The sequence below is a fragment of the Sus scrofa genome, chromosome 4, assembly GCF_054392235.1.
Source record: "Sus scrofa isolate SSC_HxYL_T2T_F1_AM1 chromosome 4, Sscrofa_HxYL_maternal_Yorkshire_Landrace_v2.0, whole genome shotgun sequence".
Taxonomy (NCBI): Eukaryota; Metazoa; Chordata; class Mammalia; order Artiodactyla; family Suidae; genus Sus; species Sus scrofa.
The window spans coordinates 69,954,070-69,966,419 of record NC_139386.1 but is presented as its reverse complement, the minus strand read 5'-3'; the positions used below and the strand labels follow the sequence as shown (position 1 = coordinate 69,966,419).

Below are 12,350 nucleotides of genomic sequence, written 5' to 3'. Positions count from 1 at the left end.
GAATTTTTTAATGTATTGTGATTGTAAAACTAGTGAAGTTTTTCAAGATAGCCGGATGTTTTAAATATTAGCATTTGCATGAAAATAGATATAAATTGGAACTCAAAAAAGACAGAAGGCCATCATTTTTCAAGAATAGAGTTAGCCACATTTTTCCATCTGAGAGAAAAGAGAGCACTTCTTAAGCTTCTGTATGGCTGTGAATTGTGAATCCACTGACTGCTTCTTTTGCCACTGAGACATTAAGTAGTCAACTCTTCATTTTTCAGTGCTTGATGGATGCGGACTGGTGGCATTCAGATGGGTGGTTGTCTTCCACTGTTTGGCTTTAAGACAGACATAGGTAATGACACTCAGGCACCACTGATTCCCAAACTTTTTGGAGCTGTGGAATGATATTTATTTTGGTGACACATTTCACTAGCAAGAATTCCATATGACATTTAATTATGTCTTAATGGCATCGTATATGAGTCTTGGAGAACTTTTATGAGAAGTTCATGGCACCTCCTCAAGCTAAGCGGACTTACCTAGGAGTGCTGCAAACCCTGGCCTGGAAATCACTCATCTCCACATTAAATGGCAGAACCATGGAATAAGCTACATGCAGTTTTCAACTAAGAGTGTGCAAAGACTAAGTCTGTCACTTGTCAGCTGTTTGGGTTAGAGTTAGGATTAGGGTTAGGCGAGAGCATGAGGAGGAGTGGTTACTCTTAAGTAGAGCACATTGTCCTGCCAGGTGAGATGAGCTGAAAATGTCCACCTGTTCAGCTGGAGTCATTTTCTGAACTGGTTACATCATTACATTTCTAGACATAGATCTCCTTTCACACTCACACCCCAAAATACACACATCCTTCTTAAAGCTCATCTGAGTTCCTTAGACAAGGTACATCCCTTCTGCCCTTCTTGAGGACTCTAGCAAACCAAACTACTATCCATGAGGATGTGGGTTCGATACCCAGCCTCACTCAGTGGGTTAAGGATCTGGTGTTGCTATGAGCTATGGTGTAGTTCGAAGATGCGGCTCAGATCCCCAGTTGCTGTAGCTGTGGTGTAGACTGGCAGCTGCAGCTCTGATTTGACCCCTATCTTGGGAACTTACATATGCCACTGGTTCATCCCTAAAAAGAAAAAAAAAAAAATTGGATGTTCTTACCCCAGCTGCTCATTAGAATCAAGAAGGGAGCTTTGGAAAAATCCCAATGTCCAACCGTGTGTGAGGACCACTGAGCAGATGGAACTCCCATGTGCCTTCTCAAAAGTTGAATTTACTTTTGGTTGGTTGGTTGGTTTTTCATTAAATCATCTCTAATTTATCTAGTCCTTGGATTATTCTTATCTGCATTACCTTTTCATGGCTTTGTAAATAGGTAGTTAGTTATCTTGTCTCCTGAGCTCCTGCTTCTCTGGATAGAGATGTGAACATTCAAGACATTCTGGCCAAGCCACCAAAGAAGGCTGTGACCTGGTGTGTCTTGAAATAATTGAATTCAGTGGCACCAAGAGTGTGGAGGTGCTAAAGTGAAATCATACGATCAAGTTCTATATACCAGGGATTTGGGAACTTTATGGAAGAAGCACAAGGGCAGCTATGATCATTCAGCACCCACTGAAGGCATATAACTGTGTTAAGAGAAAACAAAGTGTGGAGTTCCCACTGTGGTGCAGCGGATTAAGAACCTGACTGTAGTGGCTCAGGTCACTGGAGAGGTGTGGGTTTAATCACCAGCCCGGAGAAGTGGGTTAAAGATCTGGCATTGCTGCACCTGCAGCATAGTTTGCAGCTATGGCTAGAATTCATTCCCTGGGCCAGGAATATCCATACCCTGTGGGTCTGGGCATAAAAAAAGATCAAAGGCGAAAAATGAAGTGTGACTCAGCATCATGATCCACTGTGAAGGGTGGTACCCACCTGAGTGTCATCTGTCAGCTGACCAAGCCAGCTGGGTTCCTTGGCCAAACTTCACCAGGACAATTTGAAATCAAGATGCTCCCCAACAGTATGCCTACAGCAAGGGGCTATACGAGATCATTTTGCATGGTGCCTGAAAGAACATCTTTTATCTAGTACTGTTTCATTTATTTTAATATATTTTGAAAATACATGTCTGGCACAATGAACACATAATTTTCCAAGTATTATTGCTTTGGCCAGAGTTTAGAAATGTGTCCCTTTAAAGAAAAGAAGGATCAGTAAATACTGTGCATGTGAAGGATGCTCATACATGGAAGGGGAAAGGAAAAGACAAAAAGTTTGAAATGCTACATTGTAGCCTGTTGTAACAACATGATCAACTTGAAACAAGGGTTATTGTTCCTCCTGTTGGCCAAATCAACATTTTAGGGAGGGAGAAAGGGGGAAATAAGAAGTAAAAGGAAAGTTAGAAAGTCAGCTATGGAGGATCACATGAAATCACCCTCCTGGTGAAGGGCTCTTATTTCAACCAAGTTTGATACCCAAGAATCAGGGTAAAGAGCACTGAGACCCTATGCTGTATCATATGCATCCAGAACTAAGCCTGCAGTCTCTGTAGTCACCATGATGGAAAACTCAACCCAGAAAAGCCAGTGCCAGCTCCCCATCAGGCGGTGAACATTGCATCTTTAGGGAGCAGCTGGCTCTGCTGGGTGTGCGATGTTTGTAGAAGGATAAGAAAAAGCCCCAAGAAAGCCTGGCACGTCTGCCAATGTCTGGGGTGTATGAAAGCTGGCTCGCCCCATGACAGACTCAGATTAAACTCATCTCTGTCTTCCTCATGTGCCTGCCACTCTGCCCTGGCTTACATGAGAAATTCAAGGGCAGAGAACAAAGCAGCCGAATTTGTTTTTCCAGAGAAAGGGGTCTGCTGCAAACAGCCCTGACAGCTGTGCTCTGTGACTTGGTGAGTTAAGTAAGGGCTTTTCCATGTTTCATTCAAGACTCTGTTTAGTCTGGATGCTGACAATTTATATATCAATTTTTGGCTCTGGTATCATTGAGGTAGTGCTGATTTCCCGTAATTTCGTGGTCATCCGTGTTTGCCTGCAGTAACTAAGAGAACAGGGAGTTGACTTAACCCCAGGGTCACTTGAAAGCTGGCTTTTTATCATTCACTCTCCTTAAGGTGTTGCCAGGGTTCTAAAGACAAAAGCAGCAGTCTTTAATCAGAAACACCTGACCTGGGATGCATCCCCCCACACCGTCCCCCACACTCTCATGTTGGCTTTTGCAGAAGTGGCAGTGCGTCGAGGACACGTCTGGCAAGCTTCGAATTCACAAGTGCAAAGGGTCCAGTGACCTGCTGGCCGTGCGGCAGAGCGCGAGGCAGCTCTTTTCTCGTGGCTTCCACAACAAGGACAAAGAGTGCAGTTGTGGAGACAACGGTTATCGGGCCAGCAGAAGCCAGAGGAAGAGTCAGAGGCAGTTCCTGAGGAACCAGGGAACCCCGAGTAAGCCATACACTCTGACCCTCACCATGGCAGGTCAAGGCCTTCGGGGAGGGACGTTAGGGACATAAAAAACCCTTGATCCGTCTACAGTGTTAGATCGGATTCATGCAGAGGTTTAGAGGCACATGGATGTTCCATTTAAAATATGAAAGCTCAGGCCATTTGAATTTTTTCTTGTGAATATTAAGCCTAGAATGAAAATATATTCCATAAAAGCACCAGACACAAAACATGCACACACTTAAAAAAGAAAGAAAAGAAAAAGCCAATGTTTCAGGGCTTGTGCATTTAACTAATGGGAAAAGCATACATACTTTTTAAAAAAGCCTATCTGTTTTAGGACAATATATTTTTCTAATTCCTCTTGTTGACTGGCAGGCTCAAACTAGTTGAATTCAGTATGAAAAGCACTGCCTTGCATTTTCCTTATGAAAACTCTTATCAGGCAGCTATCAGATTCTTATGATTACATGGATAGGAAAACTCCGCAGAGACTATAAAAGAATGAGTTTAGTGTCATCTAGTGGCCAAGTGTGAAAAGTGATTTATTTCTGTGATAATGCCTTTCTGTACTGGTTTGGAAAGCAAGATACATTAAATTAAATTCCAGGAGTTCTCGTCATGGTGCAGCGGAAACGAATCCGACTAGGAACCATGAGGTTGCGGGTTTGATTCCTGGCCTCACTCAGTGGGTTAAGGATCCGGTGTTGCCATGAGCTGTGGTGTAGGTCACAGATGCAGCTTGGATCTGACATTGCTGTGGCTGTGGTGGCGGCCAGTGGCTACAGCTCCGATTAGACCCCTAGCCTGGGAACCTCCATATGCTGAGGGTGTGGCCCTAGGAAAGACAAGAAAGAAAGAAAGAAAGGAAGGAAAGAAGGAAGGAAGGAAGGGAAAGAAAAGAAAGAAAAGGAATATATATAATTTAAAAGACAAACAAACAGAAATCAAATCATTTACTAGATAAATGTAAACCCTTGGAATAGGCTTTTTTGCCCTGGATTCTACAGATGAACCTTATAGGATCATGGGTCCTCCAGCATTTTATCCAAAATTTTACATACATTCTATAGATATAGGCACATGTTTCTGGATGTCCATAACTTTCAACAAATTCTTAAAGGAATCCATAACCCAGAAGGCTGAGAATCATTGACTTGGGAGATTTTCTTTCTTCCTGAAAGAAAATGCCAGGTTTAATAAGTCACACAGAGGTTTCAAATGGGAAAACAGCAAGAGACAGGCCCCCTGATCCCCTCCCTTCACAGAAGCGGATCCCCAGTAACCAGCCTGGAAGTGGGGGCAGCCTCTCCTCCCCCAGGATGTTCCATGTTGCCCCCAGGCACTGATCATAAAGCCCACTGATTTATACTGACTTTTCCATGTTGAGCACCAGCTGAATTCTGGGGCTACTTTTTCAAGCTGCGTGGAGTCTGGTGTATTTTCCATAATGATGGAACTTAACAAACATTCTTAATGATCCAGTGCACAAAAGCATCTTCCCTCAGAGCAGAGTCCTGCAAGGAGTGAGACCATTCAGTGTGTTCCCTTTCTTCCTATTTTAGCAGAAGGCTGAACACCTAAGGCTTTTGAGTGCACCCCCGCAGAGCCTGATCGCATCTGATCAACGGGGGCCAGTGTTTGCCCACTAAAGCTCTTATACAGCCCACAGTGAGCCTGGGCAGTGCTCTTTGGTGACCAGAAAACATGCTGGCCTCCACCCCCTGCCCCCGGCATTACTCTCCATCTGTCAGGTATTTAGCCAGTTGGTATTGGAAGCATTTGCAAAATTTAACTTTTCTTAGAGCAAACTTCTATTATCTATGAGACTAGAAGGTATCTGGAGCATTTACCTTTTCCAAAAAGCAGCCAGTGTAGTGGGAAGATTTTATCACCTTTAGAACTTTGATAGATTGGGAGTTCCCGTTGTGGCTCAGCTGGTTACAAACCCAACTAGTAACCATGAGGATGAGGATTTGATCCCTGGCCTTGCGTGGTGGGTTAAGGATCTGGTGGGCTTTGCCATGAGCTTCGGTGTAGGTTGCCGCTTGGATCCCACGTTGCTGTGGCTGTGGCCAGCAGCTACAGCTCCGATTCCACCCCTAGCCTGGGAACTTCCATATGCCACATGTATGGCCCTAAAAAAGCAAACAATAAATAACTAAATAACTTTTTTGAAAAGAATCTGATAGTTCGTAGTCCTGGCTTACAGCCATTGGCTGCATCACCTTGCAAAAGATGCTTGACATTCAGAGCTTCAGTTATCTCATCATAATATAAAGTTAACACCACATTCATGAGCCTGTTTTGACGATATGATAAATCTTTTAATGTAAGGATTTATTGTAATCATACCTGTCTTTCATGATTATGCATTAGATCTAAGTACGAGGTGAATAATACATAGCCAAAGCTCAATAAATGAAGAGTCATTACTATTATTAATAGTTTTGCCAAACTGCCTTGTAGTTCACATTGGAAACTTTGTAAAGGTTCACAGCCTACTGTAAATGGAAAGGGTCTTATACCTACCCCCTCATGGGAGAGACGAAGGGCCTGAGCCCCAGAGAAGCACTCCATCTGTCACACCGCTCTGCACTGGCAAAGCCAGGACCAGAGCCCACCTCTCCCAACATGAATTCCAGTGGGCTGGCTGCCAGGGCCCCTCACCAGTGCAGCGTGCACCGCTTGCCCCTTTCCCAAATGCTCAGCCAGCCCGGCCGTCATTTCCTTCCCTCTTTTTTTTAAATTTATTTTTTGTTTTTTGCCTTTTCAGAGCTGCACCCGAGGCATATGGAAGTTTCCAGGCTAGGAGTTAACTCAGAGTCGCAGCTGCCAGGCTACTCCACAGCCCCAGCAACACGGGATCCAGGCCAAATCTGTGACCTACATCACAGCTCACAACAACAGCAGATCCTTAATCCGATGAGCGAGGTCAGGGATCGAACCTGCATCCTCATGGATATTAGTCACGTTCATTACCACTGAGCCACAACAGGAACTCCTTATTTCATTCCCTCCTAAACTACATCTGGACATTTGAATTCACCTGTCTTCCCTTCTTTCCAGAGTACAAGCCCAGATTTGTCCATACCCGGCAGACACGTTCCTTGTCCGTCGAATTTGAAGGCGAGATCTATGACATAAACCTGGAAGAAGAAGAACTTCAGGTGTTGCAACCAAGAAGCATCACCAAGCGTCACAGTGAAGGCCGCCAGGGGCCGGGAGGGCACCAGGCTGCCAGCGGTGGCGACGGGGACACCATGCTGGCCGACAGTGGCAATGCCGTGGGCCTACCCACCACCGTCCGGGTGACGCACAAGTAGGAAGGCTTTGTGTTCATGGGGGTTGAGTTCAGAGCCATCCCTCCTATTGTCACCATCTTGCCCCTTTACAAAGTGACGTCATTCGGCAGAACGGTGTCTGAGGTCAAGCCGACGTGATGACCAGACGTTAAACAGGCAACAAGGAGTCCAAACAATCATAGATTTGGATGGTTGCTGTGGGTCAGTTGCACATGAATTCTGGTCATCTGGGCATATAGCCAAGGGGATGCTGGCACATCCTGACTTAGCAGGTGTGGAGTTCTGCCCAGAAGCAGTTACCTTTGTGGGCTCTAGAAAACACATGAAAACCATGACCAGGACTGGCAAGGCGCTCCATTCTGCAAAGTCACTGTGGCTCACGGTCAGGGCCTCAGAAAAGAAACAGCCCCAGGGAGGACTATGGATCCTAGAGAAGCTTCCAGAAAGATGGCATAGGTGGGGATGGATGTGAGATGTAGAAACACCTGACCTCCAGATCCTGGAGAGTCATAGATACAGGGAGGGAGGTGATTCCCCCACTGTGCTTCTCAGTTCCTTTCAAAACTTATGTGCTTTCTTGATAAAGAAATCTTTTTTTTTTTTTGCTTTTTAAAGGGCCACACCCACGGCATATGGAGGTTTCCAGGCTAGGGGTCAAACTGGAGCTGCAGCTGCCAGCCTACACCACAGCCACAGCAAAGTGGGGTCCAAGCTGAGTCTGCGACCTACACCACAGCTCAAGGCCATGCCAGATCCTTAAAACCCACCAAGCGAGGCCAGGATCGAGTCCGCATCCTCATGGATACTCGTCGGGTTTGTTACTGCTGAGCCACAACAGGAACTCCAAGACATTTTTCTTTCTGAATTTATGAGCAAGATCTTTGTTTTCTCTTTCATTTATTTCATCACTTTAGGGAGGCAGGGTGCCAGGAGGAGTTTTACCTTTGGAAGAGGTCTCTTGGTGGCTGCGGTCGTTATGGTTGCTAAAAGATTTAGACCTCAGTTTGTTTTTCTGTCAGTGTTGATTAGCTCCCATCCCACTGACTCCATCCCTGGGGCTGTTTCTTTGCTTTAAACTTATTGGGCTTCCTTGGGCAGGCTCTTTGTGACAAAATGAATCCCGTGAAAGTTCCCATTGTGGCTCAACAAGTTAAGAACCCAACATAGTGTCCGTGAGGATGCGGATTCGATCCCTGGCCTCACTCAGTGGGTTAAGGATCCAGCACTGCTGCGGCCAGGGTATATAGGCCTGCAGCTGAAACTCCAATTGGTCCCCTAGCCTGGGAATGGGTCCCCTGCCATGGGTGCAGCCCTAAAAAAGAAAAGGAATTTGGCGTGCTATTTGTTCATGGGGACACGGATGTTGAATGTTGCCTTGACCTTCCCTATGACCCCATATGACACCATCCTCTGTTCTCACCGGTAGCCTGGAAACACTCCCATGGACCTTATCTATGGCTCAGCTCCAAATTACTGCCTGCATCCAAATTAAGAATTTAGAGGATACTCAAGTTCCTAAATTTTTCTTTCAGGTGCTTTATTCTTCCAAATGATACAATCCATTGTGAGAGAGAGCTTTATCAATCAGCCAGAGCCTGGAAGGACCACAAGGCATACATTGATAAGGAGGTGAGCCATAGCCATGTGATAGGAAGGTATATTTCCTGATGCAAATGTGGCTCACCAGCCCCACTGGGATGCTGGGTTGGGCCATATCGTGTGTACACTCATCTTCTGTATAATCTTTTGAAAACCAGAAGAACAAGGTACTTCTCTTGCCTCTTTCTCCAGTCATAGAATGATGGTCCTGACTGCATGCAAAAGAGGGGGTGAGAAAAGTAGAAGATCTCTAGGAGCAACATAATGCTGTTTATTTTACTTTACTTTTACTTTACTTTTACTTTTACTTTACTTTACTTTACTCTACTCTACTCTACTGTACTCTACTCTACTTTACTTTACTGTACTCTACTCTACTGTACTTTACTCTACTCTACTGTACTCTACTGTACTCTACTGTGCTCTACTCTACTCTACTCTACTCTACTTTACTTTACTCCACTCTACTGTACTGTACTTTACTCTACTCAACTCCACTTTACTCTACTCTACTCCACTCTACTCTACTCTACTCTACTCTACTCTACTCTACTGTACTCTACTTTACTCTACTCTACTGTACTCTACTCTACTGTACTCTACTCTACTCTACTGTACTCTACTCTACTCTACTCTACTCTACTCTACTTTACTTTACTTTACTTTTTAGGGCTGCACTTGCTGCATATGGAAGTTCCAGGCTAGGAATCGAAACAGAGCTGCAGCTGCCGACCTACACCACAGCCACAGCAACTCAGGATCCAAGCCTTGTCTGGGACCTACACGACAGCTCACAGCAACACCAGATCCCTTAACCCACTGAGCAAGGCCAAGGGTCGAACCCGCATCCTCATTAATACCAGTTGGTTTGTCACTGCTGAGCCACAACAGCAACTCCCAAAACAGCTGTTTGGTATGACACGTGGGTTGGAATATAGAGGTAGACATAGTCTTTGCCTGGCTTGTTTGCAAATGAATGGTCATCTCAGAAAAAGAGCTGTTATTATGGAACACTGGAGATAGGGTGAAAAGAAAGGTACTTTGTACAGAAATTTTGATCTTAAGATGTAATTGTTCACATGTGTGTTTTCCAGATTGAAGCTTTGCAAGATAAAATTAAGAATTTAAGAGAGGTGAGAGGACATCTGAAGAGAAGGAAACCTGAGGAGTGTGGCTGCAGTAAACAGAGGTGAGCTTGGGTCCAGCCTGCAGTCTCTTTCCAAATTCATCTTTGCACAAGCTACCCTGTTAGGCGCTAGGCTTGCTTCTCTCTTTTACCGAGAGAAAGCTTAATAAATCGAATCCACTATCCCATATGGTAATGACCTTAACCATTTAGGTCAAATGAAATATGTCACAAACCTAAACAGAAGGTTAAAAAAAAAAAAAAAAATCTGGAGTTCCCGTCGTGGCACCACAGAAACGAATCCGACTAGGAACCATGAGGTTGCAGGTTCGATCCCTGGCCTCACTCAGTGGGTTGGGGATCTGGCGTTGCTGTGACCTGTGATGTAAGTCACAGACACAGCTCAGATCCCGAGTTGCAGTGGCTGTGGTGTAGGCCCACAGCCCATAGCCTGGGAACCTCCATGTGCTGTGGGTGCAGCCCTAAAAAAAACAAACAAACAAAAAAATCCCACTAAGATAGTTGCACACAACAATGTAACTGCCCACCTTCTATTTTGCTTCCATTCTGTAAATTCACTATTTGATCAAATGCATGATTATGAAGACTCACTTTTGAACCGTCTTGCCCACAGCTATTACAACAAAGAGAAAGGTGTAAAAAAGCAAGAGAAATTAAAGAGCCATCTTCACCCATTCAAGTAAGTTAACTGTTTGCCCCACTTGCCGGGAGGGAAGGGTACCATTTGCTGGGTGCTTCTGAAAGGCTACCAGGATTCCTGTGTTTCAAGTGCTGCCACTTGGGGAAAGGAGATGACGTTGGAAGGGCATTAGCTCAAGCTGAAAACAAGCCCATATCGTGCCAAGGAACCATGGGGATGCATCTGGAATCCTATAGGGGGGCGCCATGCAAAGTTCTGCTCTCAATTCGTGTGTGCTCACTGCAGATATACGGGCTGGTAACTGGATTTTACTCCACGCACTGCTTTCTGTGGACAGTGGTTAGGAGATGTGGACTCACTGAACGAGGGCTGTGTGTTCTGGAGAGCAGCCTGAAATCATGTTGAATTCTGAAAGCTGAAAGAAATAGACATCTTTTTAAAATAATAGTAAAACTGACAGGTGAAGGGGATGTAATAGTTGAAACTCCACCAAGTTTTGAGCCCTTCGTGGAAAAAATGAAGATAATTAAAAATATATTTTTAAAATTCTTTCCAAGCCTATTTGGTAGGATTTGTCAAGAGAATTTTAGCCACCTGGTTCAAGTCATCTAATCCAACCAGTCATTGACTCCATTGGCTGATAGATAATGAGCTGCCAGGAAGTTAAGCCATTGGCCCAAAGGGCATGGCAAGCAGGATCTACTGATTGACTTGAACATTTATTTGCACCAATGTTTGCATGTCAATAAGGAAATGAATGTTCATCCTGTGAAGACTCAGTAAAAGTCTGAGACCAGTGGCCCTTAATGAGTTTATCATCAATGTCAGTGAGTGTATTTTGAGGCCATCTAGAAAATTAAGGCCATCTGTCATCTCGTGCCTAAACATGTGAGATTCAGAGCAATGAGTCTCTTTTTAATTGAGACCGTGCTTTCTGATCATTAAAAAGTCCTTTCTCTTGGAATAGAGAAGCTGCTCAGGAAGTAGACAGCAAACTGCAGCTTTTCAAGGAGACCCGCAGGAGGAAGAAAGAGAGGAAGGAGAAGAAACGGCAGCGGAAGGGGGAGGAGTGCAGCCTGCCCGGCCTCACCTGCTTCACCCATGACAACAACCACTGGCAGACGGCGCCGTTCTGGAACCGTGAGTTGCTTCTTCTAAATGCCACTTCCTGCCACCCTGAGGAGCGCCAGCAGCCCATGCACAGTTACTTGGCCTAGGATTTCAGCACCGTAAAACCAGAAATCTAGAACGATTCCAGAGGAAAGCTTCAGAGCATTTTCTATACTGATGGCTAGAATTATTTTGCCCCAAATTACTTTTTTCTTTAGAAATTTTTATTTTGGTCCTTTTTTTGTCACACCCATGGCATGCAGAAGTTCCTGGGCGAAGGCTCAAACCTGTGCCACAGCAGCAACGATGCTGGATCCTTAATCAGCTGCACCACCAGGGAACAGCTGGGAAATGCCAAGGTCTAGAGTTCCCGTCCTGGCTCAGCAGTTAACGCACCTGACTGGCATCCATGAGGACACAGATACGATCCCTGGCCTCACTCAGTGGGTTAAGGATCCGGTGTTGCCATGAGCTGTGGTGTAGGTTGAAGACTCGGCTCGGATCCCAGGTTGCTGTGGCTGTGGCGTAGGCCAGTGGCTACAGCTCCGATTGGACCCCTAGCCTGGAAACTTCCATATGCCGTGGATGTGGTCCCAAAATAAGAGAAAGACAAAAAAAAAAAAGAAAAAGAAAAAAAGAAAATGCCAAGGTCTCCCTGGGTTTGTCTCCTGATAACATTTCACCCAGTACCCAGCCCCTGACAGACTTCCCAGCCAGCAAGACGGCTCTATCACTAAATAACTAAAGAAATGGATGAATAATTTTGCCCCAAATATATTTCCTTTCTGCTTTACTTCAAGTGCACATTCTGTGCATAGAGTAAAAGGAAGTAAAAGCTCCTTAAATGCAGGGACTGTATCCTGTTTCTCCTCAGTCCCCTTTAGTACCTAACACTGCTTACAGAATAAAAAGGACTTCACAAAATACTGGGTTTCACAAAGAGTTGAAGATAGGGAACAATAACACTTGTGCACTTTTAAAATGAATGCATATCTTTGCTTTGGTGGTCTGTGCACAATATTCACTGAGACCACATAGAAATAACACCCTAACTTTTTGCGGCATGTCATCTGGCTGAAGCCTTGCCAAACCATGGAGTAGCTAAAGCACAGTCTTC

The 12,350-nt window shown here is 44.9% G+C and overlaps 1 protein-coding gene across 25 annotated transcripts in view; it reads left to right on the top strand.

Annotated features, from left to right (window-relative positions):
- The window catches only part of SULF1 (sulfatase 1), a 181,128-nt gene that overhangs the window by 148,159 nt on the left and 20,619 nt on the right, over positions 1-12,350 (top strand). For 24 of the 25 annotated variants that reach the window (XM_085022147.1, XM_085022162.1, XM_085022159.1 and 21 more), the window contains 6 exons: positions 3,216-3,432; positions 6,502-6,754; positions 8,270-8,366; positions 9,431-9,525; positions 10,097-10,162; positions 11,091-11,263. In XM_085022147.1, coding sequence (XP_084878273.1) covers positions 3,216-3,432; positions 6,502-6,754; positions 8,270-8,366; positions 9,431-9,525; positions 10,097-10,162; positions 11,091-11,263 — 901 coding nt within the window. Of the gene's footprint in view, positions 1-3,215; positions 3,433-6,501; positions 6,755-8,269; positions 8,367-9,430; positions 9,526-10,096; positions 10,163-11,090; positions 11,637-12,350 lie in introns of all 25 variants that reach the window. The other variant, XR_014843703.1, reaches the window with a different exon arrangement.